The 18,149-nt window shown below is 39.6% G+C and overlaps 2 protein-coding genes across 2 annotated transcripts; both read left to right on the top strand.

Annotated features, from left to right (window-relative positions):
- The first annotated feature begins 457 nt into the window (after positions 1 to 457).
- Positions 458 to 2,159, top strand: pet100 (PET100 cytochrome c oxidase chaperone). The gene is made up of 4 exons (XM_030090544.1): positions 458 to 565; positions 735 to 821; positions 944 to 976; positions 1,712 to 2,159. Exons 1-4 carry the CDS (start codon positions 539 to 541, stop codon positions 1,799 to 1,801), a joined length of 237 nt encoding a protein of 78 aa, XP_029946404.1. The 5' UTR covers positions 458 to 538; the 3' UTR covers positions 1,802 to 2,159.
- Positions 2,160 to 4,598: 2,439 nt separating this feature from the next.
- On the top strand, positions 4,599 to 12,827 carry stxbp2 (syntaxin binding protein 2). The gene is made up of 19 exons (XM_030090505.1): positions 4,599 to 4,671; positions 5,964 to 6,013; positions 6,093 to 6,174; positions 6,543 to 6,619; positions 6,713 to 6,788; positions 6,899 to 7,002; positions 7,152 to 7,300; positions 7,392 to 7,476; positions 8,019 to 8,149; positions 8,243 to 8,350; positions 8,424 to 8,481; positions 8,566 to 8,631; positions 8,947 to 9,027; positions 10,542 to 10,683; positions 10,803 to 10,909; positions 10,992 to 11,090; positions 11,164 to 11,249; positions 11,916 to 12,076; positions 12,164 to 12,827. The coding sequence occupies exons 1-19, from the start codon at positions 4,635 to 4,637 to the stop codon at positions 12,241 to 12,243; spliced, it is 1,779 nt and encodes a 592-aa protein (XP_029946365.1). The 5' UTR covers positions 4,599 to 4,634; the 3' UTR covers positions 12,244 to 12,827.
- Positions 12,828 to 18,149: the final 5,322 nt, after the last annotated feature.

The following is an 18,149-nucleotide window of genomic DNA, read 5'->3' as shown; positions in this document are numbered from 1 at the left end:
TTATTCCAAAGAATATTTCTTTGAAAAGCATTTTTGTTGTTAGTTGTTGTTTTATTGCATGATTCGATCATTTCTGAAAAATATTGACCTAATTATTTTTGTATAACTCCAATGGCTGTAGGGCTCATAAACAAGATGGGACTCTTGTAGCCACATTCATTATTCAGTTTGACAAAACAGGAAAACGGTAGCCCTAAGAAATAAATACAAAACATGAACAATTTTTAAGGCACGTAATTTTCTTTTCATCGGTGAAAGCGATGTACTTACTGCACCTCCCAGTGGACGACATGTGATTCACATGATATTTAATTAATCAAATCGCCATACAATACTGTATTATTTTGTGATTAATTTATCCTAAGAGTAACCCTAAATAAATAAAAAATCGAAGTATTAAAAAATTGGATTATTTACTTCCGACTTCAGTGACGCATGCGTCACTGCGTCACTGCTTCGAAAACCCGGAAGTGTTTTGAAGGTCTTTGGCTATGATCGAAGTTTAGGTAACTATTTGCTGCGGCAGGTTTATGTGAAAATGGGAGTCAAAATCGAAGTATTTCGAGTAAGTATCGCATTATTTGATCAGTATTTATTGACATTGAAGACGTGTTGATCGTAAGATTTGAATTTGTTTAAATTTCCACGTGGTTCGATTGTGTTCTTGGTATATCGACTGACGAGCGTTGTTATTTCTAGTTTCTGTTGTAAGTATGTTTGTTTGTTCTGAGCAGATGATGCTGTATTTATCGTTTCCCGTGGCCATGTTTTGGGTCTCAAACCAAGCAGAGTACTTCGAGGAGTATATAGTAAAGAGGAAGGTCAGTAATGCTTGTTAATTTGTGACAAATCATCGAGTGTTTATTTTTGCTGTTTATTATTCTTAAGGCCATTGCCTTAACCTCTCTTTGCAATTGTGGTCTCTTTTTGTTTTGTAATCCAGAGGGAAATTTTTCCACCTGACGAGGAACTTCAGGTTAGTGTGATCTACACTTGTTTGGTTTGTTTATAAATTATTACAGTGTGCTTTTGGGAAATGACTCCATACTTACCCATATTTTTCCATATCTGACTGACATATTTAAGCATGAACAAAAGATGAAAATTGGCCAATTCACTTATTCCAGTACCAATATAAAATGTGACTGCACTTGATATCTGATTTTCTTATCTCCAGGAAGTTCTAGAAATAATTTCAGTAGTTTTGTTGCTCCCTTGCTCTTTAAAAAAGACTTGAACTTCAAGCATTTCATAGAAAATGCTTTGTACACAAAGAAATGTAAAAAAAACAGCATTTGTTTAAAACAAACTCAACCGGGCAGAAACCTGCTCAGTCTGGAAACCATAAACTCAGCTGTCACATGAGTGATTTGGATTTATGTAGTGTATATTTTTATTTTAATTTGGATATGAAGGAAAATAATGCCGAATAAAATGGTTTGCAGGTCTTTGGGTTGCTGCTGTTTAATCCTGCTTCGGTGACAGTGTTTAACTTTATAGTCCACACAGATTTTGACTCACAAAAAAAGTTTTTTTTTTTTGAATGTCACTTTTTTTCTGCTTTTCATTATAATGTATCTTTTGTATTAATAGATTACAGCACTTTGTAGCACATTCTAGAGGCATGTCTGCTTCTATCTTGGCATTGTTTTTCTTTTTGTTAACTTTCTAGTAACAAAATGCATTTTCTTGTTACATGAAATATTTTTAGAGGAAAGAACTGGAGGACTTCAAAGATCGAATGCGTGTTCGCAAAGAGCAGCGAATGCTGAAAACTATGGCTGCAGAGTCTGAAAACTGAAGATTCTGTGTGAAAGACTGTCTGAGTTTCCTGCTCCACGTGTATGGGATTATACAGTGACGTGTTTGACAATTCAGAAAAGCTGGTGGACTGAAGTAAAATCACGCTATTGTGAAAAATCCTAAGGAGAACACACCTTGAAGATGTGCTGGATGTGTTCCGGAGATTTTAGTGATGTTTATATAATCTTATGTTGTTTAATTTTCTTGCAACTTTTTCACACACGACATGTCTGCTAAAATCCATCAATATTTTGAGCTGGTTTTGCTCTGATCACTGTCCTAAGTTATTTTGCATTGTATATTGTTTGATGTGCTGATTTTCTTTTTAAGTTGTCTATAAATGGAATGATCTTGTATATTTTTTCATGTGTTGTGTGTCTGTTTGACAGCATTGTGTAACCAGGGATGTAAATAAGCCTATTTATGCATAACCAACAAATGAAATATTGTCATGCAAAACAAAAAAATCCCCAGTGATTTATCTTAGTAATTTCAAACATAATACAAGATATTTAATGGTAAGTGCTTCAAAATAATATTTATAGCCGCTATCTGCAGCAGTGAAAACTCATGAGCCCATACTGGAAATAACTGGATATGTTTCGCGTTTATTCTCCAGTTAAAATAAATATGCACCTCACAGGTAGATGTTTTTTTTTTTTTTTTTTTTTTTTTGTCCGTATGTAACTATTTGGCTGTCATGAGTCTTTTTCTTCACAAGCCCCTTCATTTAAGCACACATGTGACAAGCTGTGGGTGATGGGTGTCGACTCCTCCATTGTCTCCTGGATTACTGACTACCTGACATTCAGACCAGTTTGTCCGTCTGGGCAGTGTTCTGTCTGATGTGGTGGTCAGTGATACAGGAGCTCCACAGGGGACTGTGCTGCCCCCCCTCCTCTTCACCTTATACACCACTGATTTTCAGTACAAGTCCAAGTCATGCCACCTGCAGAAATTTTCTGATGACTGTATAGGCGAGGGCGGGGGCATAGTACAGAGCGGTGGTTGATGACTTTGTGGAGTGGGCTGGACGCAAACACCTGAGGCTGAATGTCAACAAGACCAGAGATGGTGATTGACTTCAGAAAGAAGAGGATGCCTTCACAGCCACTGTGCATTCTGGGAGAGGAGGTGGAGGTCTACAAGTACCTGGCCGTCAAAATCAACAACAGACTGGACTGGAAGTCCAACACTGATGCTGTGTGCAAGAAGGGGATGAGCAGACTCTACTTCCTGAGGAAGCTGAGATCCTTCAACGTGTGCAGCAAGATGTTGGAGATGTTCTACCAGTCTGTGGTGGCCAGCGGACTATTCTTTATTGTGGCAAGGACAGATGCAGGAAGTCATTCCTGCCACAGGCCATCACCCTGTACAATAACTCTCACCTGGCCAACAGAGGAAACTCACATTTGTATGCTGCTCAGGTCCATTACTCTGGTAGCACTCTTATCCTAACATAACATTTATTATCCTTGCATTCCTTGCTTTTCTTTATCCCGCTCAGCACACTTCCCTTATTTCTAATGTCTTCAATTTGCTCTTTGTACTGACTGTATATGTCTATGTATGTGAGGGTGTGTATATGTGTATATATGAGGATATGTGTATACACCAAATTTTGCAGTTTGGGATCAATAACGTAACTCTCTACTCACACACATGATGCCACCAGCAGGCTTCATAAGAAGGATAGTGCCTTTCTGATGGAGTCTTGTTATCTCTCGGTATCTTGAGTAGATGCATTTTGGTGTTTGTGCTCACTGTAGAGAGCAGTGTTAGATCCCTGTCATTAGATGGCACTGCTGCCCTTCTGACTGCGCAAAGTCTCACGATGCAGTTCAGTCCTCAGTGTGTGGCAGTGTATGCTGATGTATGTAAACTTCATTTACATCATTTCAGTTCTCCTTTCCAGATCAGTGTGTTTTGGCATCAGAGTTGTCTTATATTCACCAGTCAAACTTTATCATTTGATGTATCATCTGGTTTAGGTTTTGTCTATTTATTTTGGCACTACAGAAACATTTTTAATGACCCAAGAAATTCCTGAATGGTTTGTTATAATATTAGTGGGGGGACAAAAAGTCTGTTAACATCAGAACAATTGTTTGCAGCTCTTAATATAGTAAGCTGAGATCTGAAGAATGGTCTATCTCTGTCTTGTTTTGATTAAGGGTCCGTGCCTGACTCACATCTTTGAGATTACAGCTTCATAAATCTTTTTGTTTTGCTTTGCTTTTTAATACTTTACATGGGCCAAGCATTAAAACAGAATCCCACTCAGAGGAAATGCAATCTGAGATTTCCCCCAAGTATGAATGTGTGTCCTCCTGTTCATTCACCCTTTGGAAGTGTCCCTTCAATAACCAAACAACTGCTGAACTTTTCAGCCAGCAGCTCATTAGAGTGCTGACATGTCGTTCCCCGCGGCTCATCATTTGATACCCCGAAATATTTTTGGCAGTGAACAGTGGCCAGTTGGACGTCCCAGAGAGAACGGCAAGCATTTCACTCTCTCAACTCTTTCCATTTCTCAGCTGACGTTCATTGTGAGAGATAGAAACTGTTACACTGTGTTTTACGATGTGTTAGACATAAAGCTACCTTACTAGAGAGATATAGTTGCAGATGGTAAACTACCATCTTGCATCGTGTTTAAACACATCGGTGAATCCTGAAATTAAATGAGAATATTTTGGTTCTTTAGAAACTGCGCGGATGGCTGAGAATCAGATAGTGCAGTACCTTTAACGGACAACAGGGGGCGTCCTACTGCTGTCAAGCAGAGCTGAAACATAAGGAAGTGACCGTCTGTCCAGACTGCAGTCAAGATGGCTCCGAGTGGACTGAAAGCGGTAGTCGGGGAAAGTAAGTGACACATTTGTTGTAACTTGTCAGCTTACAGAAGTTTATCACGGTTGAAACACCGGGCAGATAGAGACGAGTGAAGACACTCGATGGAGTGATGCTCAGGTTGTAGAATTGAAACTATGGCGTCGGTCCACCAACTGCTTCTTCCTGCTTTACTCCCAGTAAAACGCTGATGTCGCCAAATTTAATAAGTCGTTTAACAAGTCAGAGATCATGATATTGTACTGTTGTAAGTGAAGGAAACATTTTGGTGGCTTGTTTCATGTGATACGGCGCCTTTGTGTTGGCTGTCGTGACATGACATCATAAGTTTGAGGCTAACGCTAGTTAGCTGGCATTAAAGGAAGTACCTGCCCCATCAGCTGAGGCTCTTACCCTCCGAGCAGGTAAACAACAAAGTCACATCTTATAATCAGTATTTCTTTCAGTCACTGCCCAGTTAATGGTTTGAAATTTAACTAAATACACAGAAAGGCCACAAATACATGCAACTGATACTTTTTATTAAACTTATTCGACTTGGAGTGTGAACAATTTCACAAGGAAGTTGAGTGATAATGTCAGATGAGTTTACTTCTTCATTTGTATGTCTGCCCACACTTTTTCCCCTTCTCTGCATTAATAAAAGTCTCGAAATAGCCAGGGTATTCAATACAAAGCTGAATTCATAGTGATGAATTGACTTTTTCTCTGTGCAATAGATCTTATACTGTCATAATTCATGTATAATGGGGATTTATTTGGTTTATGAAAGGTCTGCATGTACTGTGACAAACTGCGGGGAACAGCCAGGAACACTGCGCCTTATTTGAACAGTGTAGTCTTGACATTATGACAGTCTTGACATTATTTGGAAATGACTGAATTAATAAATAAATCTGCAAAATACGCAATTTATATTCAAGAAAATTTGTGGTTTCTGACTTGGAGCTTTAAGTATGTATCACACTAGTTGGGAGTCTGTCATATGTCCCAACATTACCAACTGTTCAGTCAACACAATCTGAGAAGCAACTTTTACAGAGCTGCTGCTCCAAAGTTAGAAAAAAGAAGAAAAAACAGAGTAAAAGAAAGACAACATAGATTATACAGTTTGATAATGTTTAAATCATGATGATGTGACATAAAAGCTACTGTGTTGCTTTTATTATGCAAATACTGCTAAGTTACAGTCATGTCAGATGCTCATTCCATCTTTTTTTCTTTCTTTTAAAAAACATTTTGTGTCATATTATACTTCATATCATACTACTTTAATTACTTGCGTATGTATTGTCTTTTCTCTATAGAAATCCTCAATGGAGTCATCAAAAGTGTCAAGAAGGATGGAGAATGGAGGGTAAGAGTTAACCGACATTCTGAAGCCTTCTGATTTTATGCTTCAGTATTTTAACTCTTTAAATTTTGTTGGTTTTTAGGTTCTCATTGTGGATCATATGAGCATGCGGATTCTATCCTCTTGCTGCAAGATGTCTGACATTTTGGCAGAAGGGGTAACCAGTAAGTAATAATAAATCTGATTATCATCCATCCTGTGAATCCACTGTTCATTGGAAATTTACAATATTTGATTGCTTTTCCTCTTTTTTGTCAAATCTATTACAGTCATGCAGCAAAGTCTCTTTGTTTTCTTATTAGCCAATATTTATACTATGAAAACAAGTAAGGTTGTGCAGCATAGCTTTATTTCTGTCTGATCTGAGGACCAGTGCATATTGTTTTATTTGCAATTATGTTATTCAATTCAAATTGGGTCTTGATTAATCTCTCTGTCTCTCTCTCTCTCTCTCTCTCTCTCTCTCTCTCTCTCTCTCTCTCTCTCTCTCTCTCTCTCTCTCTCTCTCTCTCTCTCTCTTTTTGATGTTCAGTTGTGGAGGATATCAACAAACGCAGAGAGCCCATCTCCAGTTTGGAAGCCATTTATTTGATTTCACCTGTGGAGAAGGTCCGCCTTTTCTTCACATCTGTTAACATTACTCTTGTAGTTGTTCAACGTACGTTTTGTATCTCAATAAAACAAACATATTTTTGATTACAGTCAGTTCGTGCCCTTATTAATGACTTCAAAGATGCCACCTTCACTTACAAAGCAGCCCACATTTTCTTCACTGACAGTAAGATTGATAACTTTCTGAAATTCACCAAACATGCCAGTGTTTTGTACAGTGTTAAAAAAGTACATATTGAGTCATTTGGTAACGTTCATTCTCTCTCCCTTGCATAGCTTGTCCAGATGCTCTTTTTGCTGAGATTGGGAGGTCCAGAGTTGCCAAGGTTGCCAAGACCTTAAAAGAGATCAATGTTGCTTTCCTGCCATATGAATCTCAGGTGAGGAGGTTCCTCAACCACAGAGAACTTATTAAGCCAACATATAGCTTTGATTCACTTCTGTTTCAGCTGTGTTTGGTTTTCCCAGTGTTTTTTTTTTTTTTTTTCATGGTTCTAAGTGTTTCTTTCTATATTTGTTGTATTTGCAGGTCTTCTCCCTGGATCACCCAAACTCCCTGTACTCCTTCTACAGTTCCAAACCAATTGAAAACCGAGACAAAATGATGGAAAACCTGGCCGAGCAAATTGCCACCCTGTGCGACACTCTGAAGGAGTACCCAGCTGTTCGTTACCGGAAGTACTGAGACCTTTCTGAGAAGTCTTCTTGCAATTAGTTTGCATCTATATCTCCTCTCTGATTCAAAGTTGCATGTCTTTCTTTTTGTCAGGGGGCCTGAGGAGAACGCCAGATTGGCCGAAGAGGTCTTCCAGCGCCTTACGGCACACAAGGCAGACAACCCAAGCATGGGAGAGGTAAAGACCCCAAACTCAGGAGATACAATTCTTTGCTTTTAAAAACCAAAATGTCCTTATTCTCACTGCCTTTATTGCTAAACTATCTTTTCTAAAGAAGGGAGCAAGCTTCACCTGGGGTTGTTCAACTCTTACTCTTCATAGGTTGTATACAGTTCTGTGATTTCTTCTAATTTCTGTTTAATTTTCTCACTTTGCTGGATTGTTCTTTTTTTCCCCCTCTCGTTTTCTTTTTTTTTTTTTTTTTTTGCTTTCTTTAGCTTACCTTTCTTCACTCCTGAGAGAAATCTGAGCAGGCATGTATTATTGTTCTCTCCCTTTGCTGTTTTTTGTATTTCTTTGACTTTGCAATTTCATCTCAGCATTGCCTTATACTGCATCCCCTGCAATGCTGAACTTGTCTGTTTGACACTTTCACAAAATGCACTGCATGGCTGTCTAGTGTGTATCTGTCACTGTCCAGATCATGTTTTCACAGCTACGTGAAGTAAATAACATGCATCGTTAATATCACATTGTAAAACGAATGCCAATTGTTTTAGGGTCCAGATAAGGCTCGATCTCAGCTACTGATTATTGATCGTGGATTTGATCCAATCTCACCTATTCTGCATGAGCTGACCTTCCAAGCAATGGCCTACGACTTGCTAGACATCAAGCAAGATATTTACACGTGCGTTTCACCTTAATTTTAAATGACTTAATTTCAAACTAACATGTCCTTGTATTAATTAGTTGCATTACTGTGTGCTTCTTCAACATCAAGGTATCAGACAACTGGGATTGGAAATGCAAAGGAAAGAGAAGTGTTACTGGATGAAGATGACGAGCTCTGGGTTCAGCTCAGACATATGCACATTGCCGATGTCACTAAGTAAGTTTCACAGAGTGATTTTACTTTTATTTTTCACTAAACAAATAGTCACGTTCTAACCTTGTCGTTGCAGGAAGGTGACTGAGCTCCTGCGCACCTTTTGTGAGAGCAAGAGAATGTGCACCGACAATGTGAGTGTTGCATATGTTTCTCTCATCTACAGTACATCAGAAACACCATTCTAATTGATTTGTGCAAATATTCTGGCGTTGTAGGCCAACATAAAGGACCTGTCACAGATGCTGAAGAAGATGCCACAGTATCAGAAAGAGCTGAGCATGGTGAGTGAGCCAGAGAAAGCAGTTTAATGTCATCTGAAAAGGGTGACACTAGTGAATTATTCCTTTTGGATTCTCAACTCATTTTATCAGAACATGTTTTTTTTTTTTTTTTTTTTTTTTTTTTTTTTTTTTTTTTTAATTGAGTTAGTCTGAGCTGATATGTGAACCTCAGAATTTAGAATATTCATTTTTGTATGTATAGCTGCTTCATTAAATGTCTCTCTTATCCCTTACTGTGCTGATAGCGGTTGTCTGTTAAATTTTTTTTTTTTACAGCAGATTTACTAATGAACCTTCATGAACTTTGGTTCACAGTACTCAACTCACTTGCATCTTGCTGAAGCTTGCATGAAGAAGTTCAAAGCCTCTCTCGATAAACTCTGCGAAGTGGAACAGGTCAGTATCTTTCTGAACGGCCTTACTGAATTTTTCAATTTTGTTGACTTTTTTTTTTTTTTTTTATTTTATATACTGCTAATTTTCTACAGTTAAAAGTGAAAAAGGTGATTGTTGTAATATGGAAATCTGGTTTTGATTGCAGATATAATAAACGGTTGCCCTCTTGATCTTCAGGGCTAAAGTCTCTGTGCAGCATATGACCTTGCTGATTTTATAATTCCGGCTATCTGTCTGCTCATGCATTGTTGCCAAACAACCTGCCCGTCTGACTTTTATGTCACAGCGCATCAACTAAATGTCCCACGGTGTTACACTGATATTAAGTATCTTAGAGAGAATATATGACATGGAATTACTCGATTCCACTCTCTCCGAACGCTAAAGTGACCTCGATGTGATGCCGTCTTTATTAATAGCACTTCTGGGGTATTTTCCATGTTGTGGCGATGTTTAATGGAGACTCATAATCGTAATATTGCATAAGAAGCTTGAGACCGGACATCAACATCCATATAGCAAGAGAAATGCAGAGGAAGCTGTTATGTCATTATTCTGAGTGTAAATGCATTTGATGGCGCACATGTGCCACTTGCTACTGTGGAAATCCTTTCCGCAGAAAGAACCTGGGCTAATGCCACAGTCCGAAGCGGTGCCAAACGGCAGTGTGTTTGTATGTGCCAGACATGCTTTGTCTCCCTGAACAGCTCAGCCACATTTAGCCCAGTGTCCAGTGAGCCTCGGGCACATGTGAAATGATAAGCTACACACAGTTGTGGTTTTATGAGATCCAAGTGTTAATGGGCCTTTTTGTACGAGTTGATCACTTGACTGCAGTAATGGATTGTCAGCATGTCTGAAAGCTGCTTCTTTAATCCAGCGGGCATGTTTTGGCTCCAGGATGTTCAGTGTAGTTCAAACAGCCGCATTTCTCTGTCATCAGCCATTTAAGCGTTCCACATTGTTTGGACTATCCAGCTCATGTCTGTAATGTCAGGGATGAAATGATCCTTCAATGGCTCACCAAAATTATTGCTGGTGAGAGGCTTTTACGAGGCTTACTACAAATACAATGCAATGCTGAGTATGAATTTTTTGGACAGCAGTGTGTTACAGGCAGATCCCAAAGCTAAACATAACTTGGCACTATTTGTTCTGACTTTGACGGAAATTCTTGTTGACAAATGTAACCCTGGGAACTTACTGTGTGTGAGACAGTTTGTTTCTTAACAGGAAGAAAGCCTGATTACGTTTTTCTGTCACAGTTTATGCAAGCCAGTCTGACTTTAGTTTTCCCTCATTCAGTAAACGTCAAAGTGATCACGCTATTGCAGTACTGACACAGCCATAGTCTGATCATAAAGGAATCACATTTGGAAAAAGCATTTGGGAAAACTGCAAGGACATCATGCCCCGCCTGAATCAGCTGCCTTGTGCGCTGGCTGTCAGCAGACCTGAGCTGATGATTGAAAGCCCAGTTACAGCTAATATTTAACCAGATGGACGTTTCACAGGACCTAGCAATGGGAGAAAATGCTGAAGGGGAACATCTCAAAGACGCCATGAAGAGCATCGTTCCGGTTCTCCTGAACAATGAGCACGAGGCTTATGACAAGCTCCGCATCATACTGCTGTACATATTTCACAAGAAAAAAGGTGTGTGTGAGATTTTTTTGTTTTCAGGTCATTCCCTCACTTTGTTTTTTATGAATAAGAGGACACCATTTGATCTTAAAGCCTGCACAGGTTTGTTAATGGTCTGGGTGTCCTTGCAGGCATCGGCGAGGAGAACCTGGCTAAACTCATCCAGCATGCAAACATCCAGTCCAACAGCAACATTATTACCAACCTGCAGAACCTGGGCTGTAATATCATAGAGGGGGTATGTTATCTTGTATAGGCTTAAATACAGCCTCACCGTTAAGGTGCATTTCATTAACTATGTCTCGTATGCTGCATCTCAGGGCCGCAACGCAGGGAAAGCACAACCGGAGCGCAAGCAGCGCACGGAGAGCACATACCAGCTCTCCAGATGGACGCCCGTCATCAAGGACGTCATGGAGGTCAGTATGCGCCGAGAAGCACTTGTAAAGTTTCGCTCTCGGCTTTTTTACAGCGTCTGCTGATGTTTTCTAGAATGTCATAGAGGACAAACTGGACAGGAAGCAGTGGCCATTCATCTCTGATCCTGCTCCCGTCAACACGACTCAGACTACAGTCAGGTTGGTGCAGAAAACAAATCAAAATCCATATATTCATTTGGTTTATCAAAGTTCATACAACAGATATATGCTAGGAGTTTTAATAACTATCACGAGGAGCAGTGTCTATACATTGTCTTCTTTCACGGTTTTGGTTTTAGTTATTTAAAGCAACAGATATAATAAGTAGCAGACAGATGATGTTGTCAAAGGAAAGCTTTTATCCCTTTGACAGAGTTGAAATCAGGCGTTTGACAAAGTGGGCTAGAGTTTAAAAAAAAAAACAGCTGAAAAAAAGGTCTGTTTTGCTAAGAATAGTCTTTAAAGCCCCGTGGCATTCCCATCATAATGATGTTGCTTTTACAAACCACTCTGATGGACCTGGTTTCACTTATAATCTGCATAATGCTCAATACTCGTCTGCCTCCTTTTAAGCAAAGTGCAGAATTAAGGATGAGTAGTCATTAATACCAACACAAAAATATCAGCAGGCTGTAGGAAAACAGAGGTGGCACTTTCATAAGGCTTTATTTCAGCTGTATAGTTACAGTTCCACCTGCACTTTAATGATCTGTGTTTTCAGGTTTGAAAATGTTGGGGATGATTGTCAAGTAACAACAACTGGTACACAGCAGCAGACTCTGCCTTTAGTTACTTGTGGTAATCGTTGTTGTAATTGTTTTGCAGTAGTGCACGTTTTGGACATTGGCACAAAAACAAATCTCCAACAGAGTGTCGATCTGGCCCTCGGCTCATCATCTTTGTGATCGGGGGTGTCTCGCACTCCGAGATGCGCTCCGCTTATGAAGTGACCCAAGCCACTGCTGGGAAATGGGAAGTGTTGATTGGTAAGTAGTTGTTGAAAATGTCAACATCGTAGTTTCTTTCAAGATTGTGAAATGTTGAAAATGTTGATGTTGTTTCGTCTTGAACAGGGTCGTCCCACATCCTGACCCCAACCAGCTTCCTGGACGACCTCAAGAGTCTGGACCAAGTTCCTAATCCTGATTGTTAGATGGTTTGGCCTGCCACAGTAATTTAAGTACACACTGGAATAAGGGTTTATTCTTTCATTGAGATGATTGGTTGCTGGTATTCTTTTTTTCATATCTCTTGCATCTGAAAATAAATATGAAGAGAGGTTGTAGAAGTAGCCATCAAAAGAAACATTTGATTGTTTATCGTATTTCAGAAGGAAGTTTTTCTTATTAGTTGTGAATCCGCTCATTGTATTCTGCTGTGATTGAAGTTATATTTAACTATTTAATTAGACTTTAATATAATGATCATTCCACTGTCATTGAAATCTATTTTGTTACGATGTGTTTGATTTGCCTAAGTTTGCACTTAGAAGCTGCATCATTCCTACAATATATTATTGCACCGAATGTTTTATTCAAGTCAAAATTCATATTGTGTTTTATGTGTGTATCATTTCCCTCCAGGTACCTTTTTCCTCAGATGAAATGTCTCAACTGCTGTGTTAAAAATGTTACAAATTCATCACATTCTTCGATTAATATATTGCTGGGAGCAAGTGTGGATGGTGTTTGTTTCTTTGCTGTTAAAAATAAGTAATAAAAGAAGCATAATGTTGACTTCAAATCACGCCTTTTACTTTTTTGAAGAACTGTCAGTCTACGTTTTAATTCACTGTGTTATTGAGCAAGACCGTGTTGTGGTACCATCGTGTAATGACAATGCAGGGGATCTTTTAAAGTGCATACGTGAAGTTTAAGTAAAGTGTTAGTTCCAAGGGAAGAATATATGCACCCACCAGTGAAAAAGATCATCCCTCTCCATGATGCGGATTATGTTTTCATCTGGGATTACACATGGGAATATTAAGAACTGGGCACTGCCTGGGGTCTTAATGGCAATGGGTTAATACTCAGGACTTAGCTCTGTTTAAAACCCTTCTACCTAGCCATATCCAGTGCATTTGGTGTCACATCAGTCTGTATCTTCACATCCATAGTAAACCGTCTCGCCGAGGAGGCATTGAATGGATTTCCCTTCCACAGACGGTGCTTTTTTGTAGTGCTGTCTCTTTTCTATATTTCACTTTTGAGAGTTTTTGTGATATTTTTCATGATGTCTGCTGAAGCGGACTCAGAAGCTGCTGATGCTGAACTGGTAGGATGATTTCAGAAATGACCAAATGTGTTACTTCCTTGCATTTATTGCGTGCATCATTTAGAATTGTGTATTGATTCCCTGTTTTATATAGTCATAGATGTTCATCAAGAAGTTATTAAATTAATTACATATGTGATTTTGATAAATTAATTGCTATGTAAAAAGAACAAAACATTCTGTTTCTGACATATAGCAACATTTATCCAGATTTCACTTTCATGTTTTAAATTGGTTGTTTGTAGACCTTTCACTGCAGTACTGTACCATTCAAGTGGAAAATGTTTCCTGTTCATGGTAGTATTTTACTCTTTTACCCAATGGTCACCAGGGAAGTGCAGCACAGGAGCAGATTCTGAATATTATGAGCTGCTCTCAGCGCGGACGAATGGACGACCAACGCTGCTCATTGAGTCCTATTAAAAAACCACAAACAACACCTACGGGTCGGTATTGTGTAAATACCAGCTGAAATTAATAATGTCAACTGAATTATGATCGTTTAATTTCTTCTCCTCACAGACCCAGATGTTAAGTTGTCATTACCTGCATTTAACTACAAGGTATTTGAAAGGGCCTGTTTAATGCACACCTGTATTGGTGTTATGATTATTGAATAAAATCCATACCAAAATGTATCTGCCTTTCTCAGGAACCTGGATTTCATAACCACCATGGCTCTGCACCTCAGATCTCTGTGACTGAGAGCACTCCAGATCTAGGCAGGAGGAATGTATCTGGATCCGGAAACCAGCTGGAGGTTCCTAATCAGCGTGACCGCTCCGGTTCCATACAGGTCGAATGTTTTTTGCAGAATAATTCTGATTTCTTGACGTGATTTTTTTATTTTTTAACTATGTTCAGATTTGCCTAATCAAATCTAAATACTACTTTGTCCAAAAAAGGCAGAATCACCCGATGCGCAACAAAAGTTCATTGATATGATTAACCAAGGGCAACGGGGACGCATGGAGGACCAGCGCTGCTCCTTTGACCCAAGCAAGAGTGCTCCCTGCACACCCAAACACTCAGACAGGAAGTCCCCTGCAAGTACATCAAACTCAGGTGAATGATAAGTACTTCTAACTTTGTTCATATCTGTTTGTCTTTTTATCATTTCTAAATCAAATTAAATTCTTCATCAATTTTTTTGCAATTTTTTATTTGATTTTATCACACAGGCCCAGACTCTGAGATGTTCTTCAACCTTTTGGCAAACACTCAAAGTCGACGGCTTGATGATCAGCGAGTGTCCCTCCCAACTTTACCAGGGTTACAGAGTGACAACAGCAAAACGGCCCCAGATTCAAGCTACTTATGTTACATGGTTTCCAAAGTCCAGGTTAGTGCTTTAAAAAAAAAAAAAAAAAAAGATTAAAGCATAAAGTACAATAACATTGCTGAAACACTGACAATTAAAATGCACCAAAAAAATCCAAAATGTTGAGACATCCAGTCTATATGTATTTTCAGGGTTCCAGAATGGATGATCAAAGGTGTTCACTGCCTCAAGTTTCAACCTGTTCTGCGTCTGGCACAGGCCCTTTACGATCAGCCTCCTTCAACCCTTCAGATATGGAAAGACCAAAGAGCACACCACAAAAACAGGTATGAACCCGTCACTATCCCTGGAGATAAAGTGCATTAAAAGCAACATTAAGTTCATTTGTGTTAGTCATTCATTTTTCCATATCCAGGCGATGACTTCAGCTGATCAAGACAAGTTTTTGACCATAATGAGCCACTCTCAGCGTGGACGCATGGATGAGCAGCGATGCGTCCTGAATCCGAGTCCACAGTGTTCACCCAAACGCCAGCCTAACCAGGCCAACGTGCCACAAGGTTAGAAGATCAGCATGTTCACTGTCCTATGTTCCATTTCTCATGCATTGCATATAGAAATTGGAGCAATAATTTTACAATTAATCTTTAGTGTTTTCACTGTCCTATGTCCAGAATCTGAAAAGTTTTTCAACTTGCTGGCCAACTCTCAAGGCCGGCGGCTTGATGACCAGCGAGTAACTCTCCCTTCCTTACCAGGGATACAGAACGGTGGCGCTGCATCGACCTCAACTACTGCTGACAAGGATGCAAGCTACTTGTGTTACATGGTTTCCAAAGTGCAGGTTAGCAATAAAAATAGAGTACTGTAACTGATTGTCAACCTTATATTGACATTTTGTCACACAATGCGTTTACCTAAATAGTTATTCTTGTTGATGAGACATCACTGAATGTGATTCCTGATTCCATAGGGCTCGAGAATGGATGAACAGAGGTGTTCTGCACCTCAGATCTTTCAGAATCAAAGTAACCTGTCGGCTCAGCACAAAGGAAATCCTCATTCAGACACATCTGGAAAGCATCAGAGATCTGCCTCTTTAAACCGTGGCAAAGCTGATCCACATCAGCAGGTTGGATTTCATGCCGATGTTATCGTTTAACCACATCCAAGACGGTCAGTTAAAATGTTTCATCTTCAATATGTTTCTTTTTTCCAGGAAACTTCCCCTGCAGATCAGGAGCAGTTCCTTAAAATGATCAGTCATGCACAAAGGGGGCGAATGGACGAGCAACGCTGTACCTTGCAGCCCAGCAGAAGTACCCCTGCCTCACCGGAGCACAATGGAAGTGCTTTAAATAATAAACCCGTCGGTCAGTAAAACGGGAGAGGCCCTCAAGGTCAGATGTGTGCCGCCTGTCCCTGAGATGTCTGAAATAATTCTTTTACTGTCTGTAACAGGTGCAGAGGCTGATTCATTTTTCAAAATCATCGCCTCCAGTCAGGCACGTCGGCTGGACGATCAGCGCGTTTCTCTTCCTTCTTTGCCAGGGATAAGCGGAAATTCTGAAAGAAATGAAAAGGGTCAAAACACAAAGGTGAAATCCTTAGTAGCTTACACAATGTATACATTTTATTTATTGTCAATCTAAAGAATATTGGCATGTTTAGCCTATATGTTTTGCTCATTTCAAGTGAGTGGCATGCCGGAAATACAGTAAATCACTGTACTGTTGTGTTTTTATGTCAGTAATGTAACTCAGGAAATGGTCCTGGCAGAAACGCCATTCACAAAGGTTCCTTTTGTCTAAGCTAGTAGATTGTGTTTACACCAATAAATGGCTTTGACTTGTAGATGCTGAAAATGATTATATGATTACATTTTGTATGCAAACAGGAAAAACGTAGCATTGGAATTTGTGCCTAATATACTGACTTCGGATTACAAATGATCATTTAAAATAGTTTAAAGAGTTGAAGTCTCAACAACTTTTTGGTGTTGTTTATTTTTCTCCTGCAAGACAATTCCACCGCACATCACTGTTGCTGAATGTACACCCACAATGCCACGGAAGTCTTCTCATCCCCAAATGGCTTACGCAGATCCCGGCTCCCCCAGAGGCATCCCTAAATCTGCTTCATTTACCCCTGAAACTGAATATCAGAAGGAGTCTAATGCACCTGGTCAGGTAGATTTGCTTAAATTTGCTTTAACTTTAACAATATTTTGATTACCTAAGAAAAATTCTGTGACAAAATGTAGTTGTATGTGATTAAATACGGTATGTATTCTTCAGTGCTCTGATTTGCCAAACTAGTTTTTATGCAGTAAAGTCACTAAAAATGGAACTCTAATGCTTTTGAATATACTATCATGGAAAAATGAAAGTTTTTTTTTTTTTTTAATTATTTTTGGAATACGTCCTTCCTTTTGATCTTCAAATGATTGTGAAGGCTTGAGTTTGAGTCCTCTGCTGGTCTTTAATGAATGAAAGGCGTTGCAAGAATTAATAAAACACTTTTAACAATGATTTTATGCTTTGCGTAGGTGACGCTGAGGTTATCCATGAGCTTCACGCCACAGCAGGTAAGCTGCGTAGCAGCTTGTGTGTATAGTTTTAAAGTTAACAACCCACAGTTACTGACATGACACCAGAAGTCCTTTCAACGTCTATTTCATGTTTTCTGTGACAGGGAAAGAAAACTGCTGGTCAGCCTGTTGCATTTCCAGAGCTGTTTTTAACCCTTGGAGCCCCAGGAGATAACCTTGTGATCCCACTGAGTCCCGTACCTGGAAGACCCCTGTCCTTAGACCTAAACCTTGTACCTAAAGAAGCTAAATCCAGGCACTGCTCTCCGAGATGTTCCAGCCCCAGGAAGGCCCACTCAAGGCCGTCCTCTCCCTACAAGGCAAATAGCAAGACGCGTCCGATGGCGTCGTGCTCTCATGAACAGGAGAAGCTGGCGACCAGCCCCATCAGTCCAGATGAAGACTGCTTCTCCCTGATTGAGAAGATTCACACAGCCCAGCTGCAGAGGGGACTGGCTGATGGAGGACAAAAAGGCAAAGGGGATCATGGAAAGGGGCGAGAAAAGACAGAACACGGGAAAGGAAAGGGGGCTGGAAAGAGAGACAGAAAGAATTGAGGGAACAGGCAGTAGTCCAACTTGTCGTACTGTATATTTTTTTCCCCTGAGAAAATGACTGGATGAGATATTAGAGGTCACAGATTTGTTTGAGTGAGTCAAATGTGTCAGGTAAAGTTGAATTTGTAGTTGCAAGAGACACACTAAAGTTTGGAAATCTTGCCAGAGTACCATTGTACTTTCCGAGTTTCTTTTCCTTGTTAAATGTTGAACTGTATCCACTGTATATGTCTTGAGCTCAGTGAAATGATTCAGAAGTTATTGCTCACATCAATATATGATTCAGAATAAAACTGCCTTATGTGTTCAGTCTGAAAAAACACCATGTAGGTGAACTGGAGAAACCCACGAGTACA

The sequence above is a fragment of the Salarias fasciatus genome, chromosome 4 (genome assembly GCF_902148845.1).
Source record: "Salarias fasciatus chromosome 4, fSalaFa1.1, whole genome shotgun sequence".
In the NCBI taxonomy this organism is placed as follows: domain Eukaryota; kingdom Metazoa; phylum Chordata; class Actinopteri; order Blenniiformes; family Blenniidae; genus Salarias; species Salarias fasciatus.
Note: the sequence above shows the minus strand (reverse complement) of the source record. Positions and strands in the feature narration are given on the sequence as shown.

Bases quoted from the DNA above. Each gene is read 5' to 3' on its own strand.
- stxbp2 (XM_030090505.1), top strand. From the start codon at position 4,635: ATGGCTCCGAGTGGACTGAAAGCGGTAGTCGGGGAAA. The intron at 8,351-8,423 runs GTAAGTTTCACA...TTGTCGTTGCAG, and splicing joins CACATTGCCGATGTCACTAA to GAAGGTGACTGAGCTCCTGC. The intron at 10,910-10,991 runs GTATGTTATCTT...GCTGCATCTCAG, and splicing joins GCTGTAATATCATAGAGGGG to GGCCGCAACGCAGGGAAAGC.
- pet100 (XM_030090544.1), top strand. From the start codon at position 539: ATGGGAGTCAAAATCGAAGTATTTCGA. The intron at 566-734 runs GTAAGTATCGCA...TGTTCTGAGCAG, and splicing joins TCAAAATCGAAGTATTTCGA to ATGATGCTGTATTTATCGTT. The intron at 977-1,711 runs GTTAGTGTGATC...AAATATTTTTAG, and splicing joins CACCTGACGAGGAACTTCAG to AGGAAAGAACTGGAGGACTT.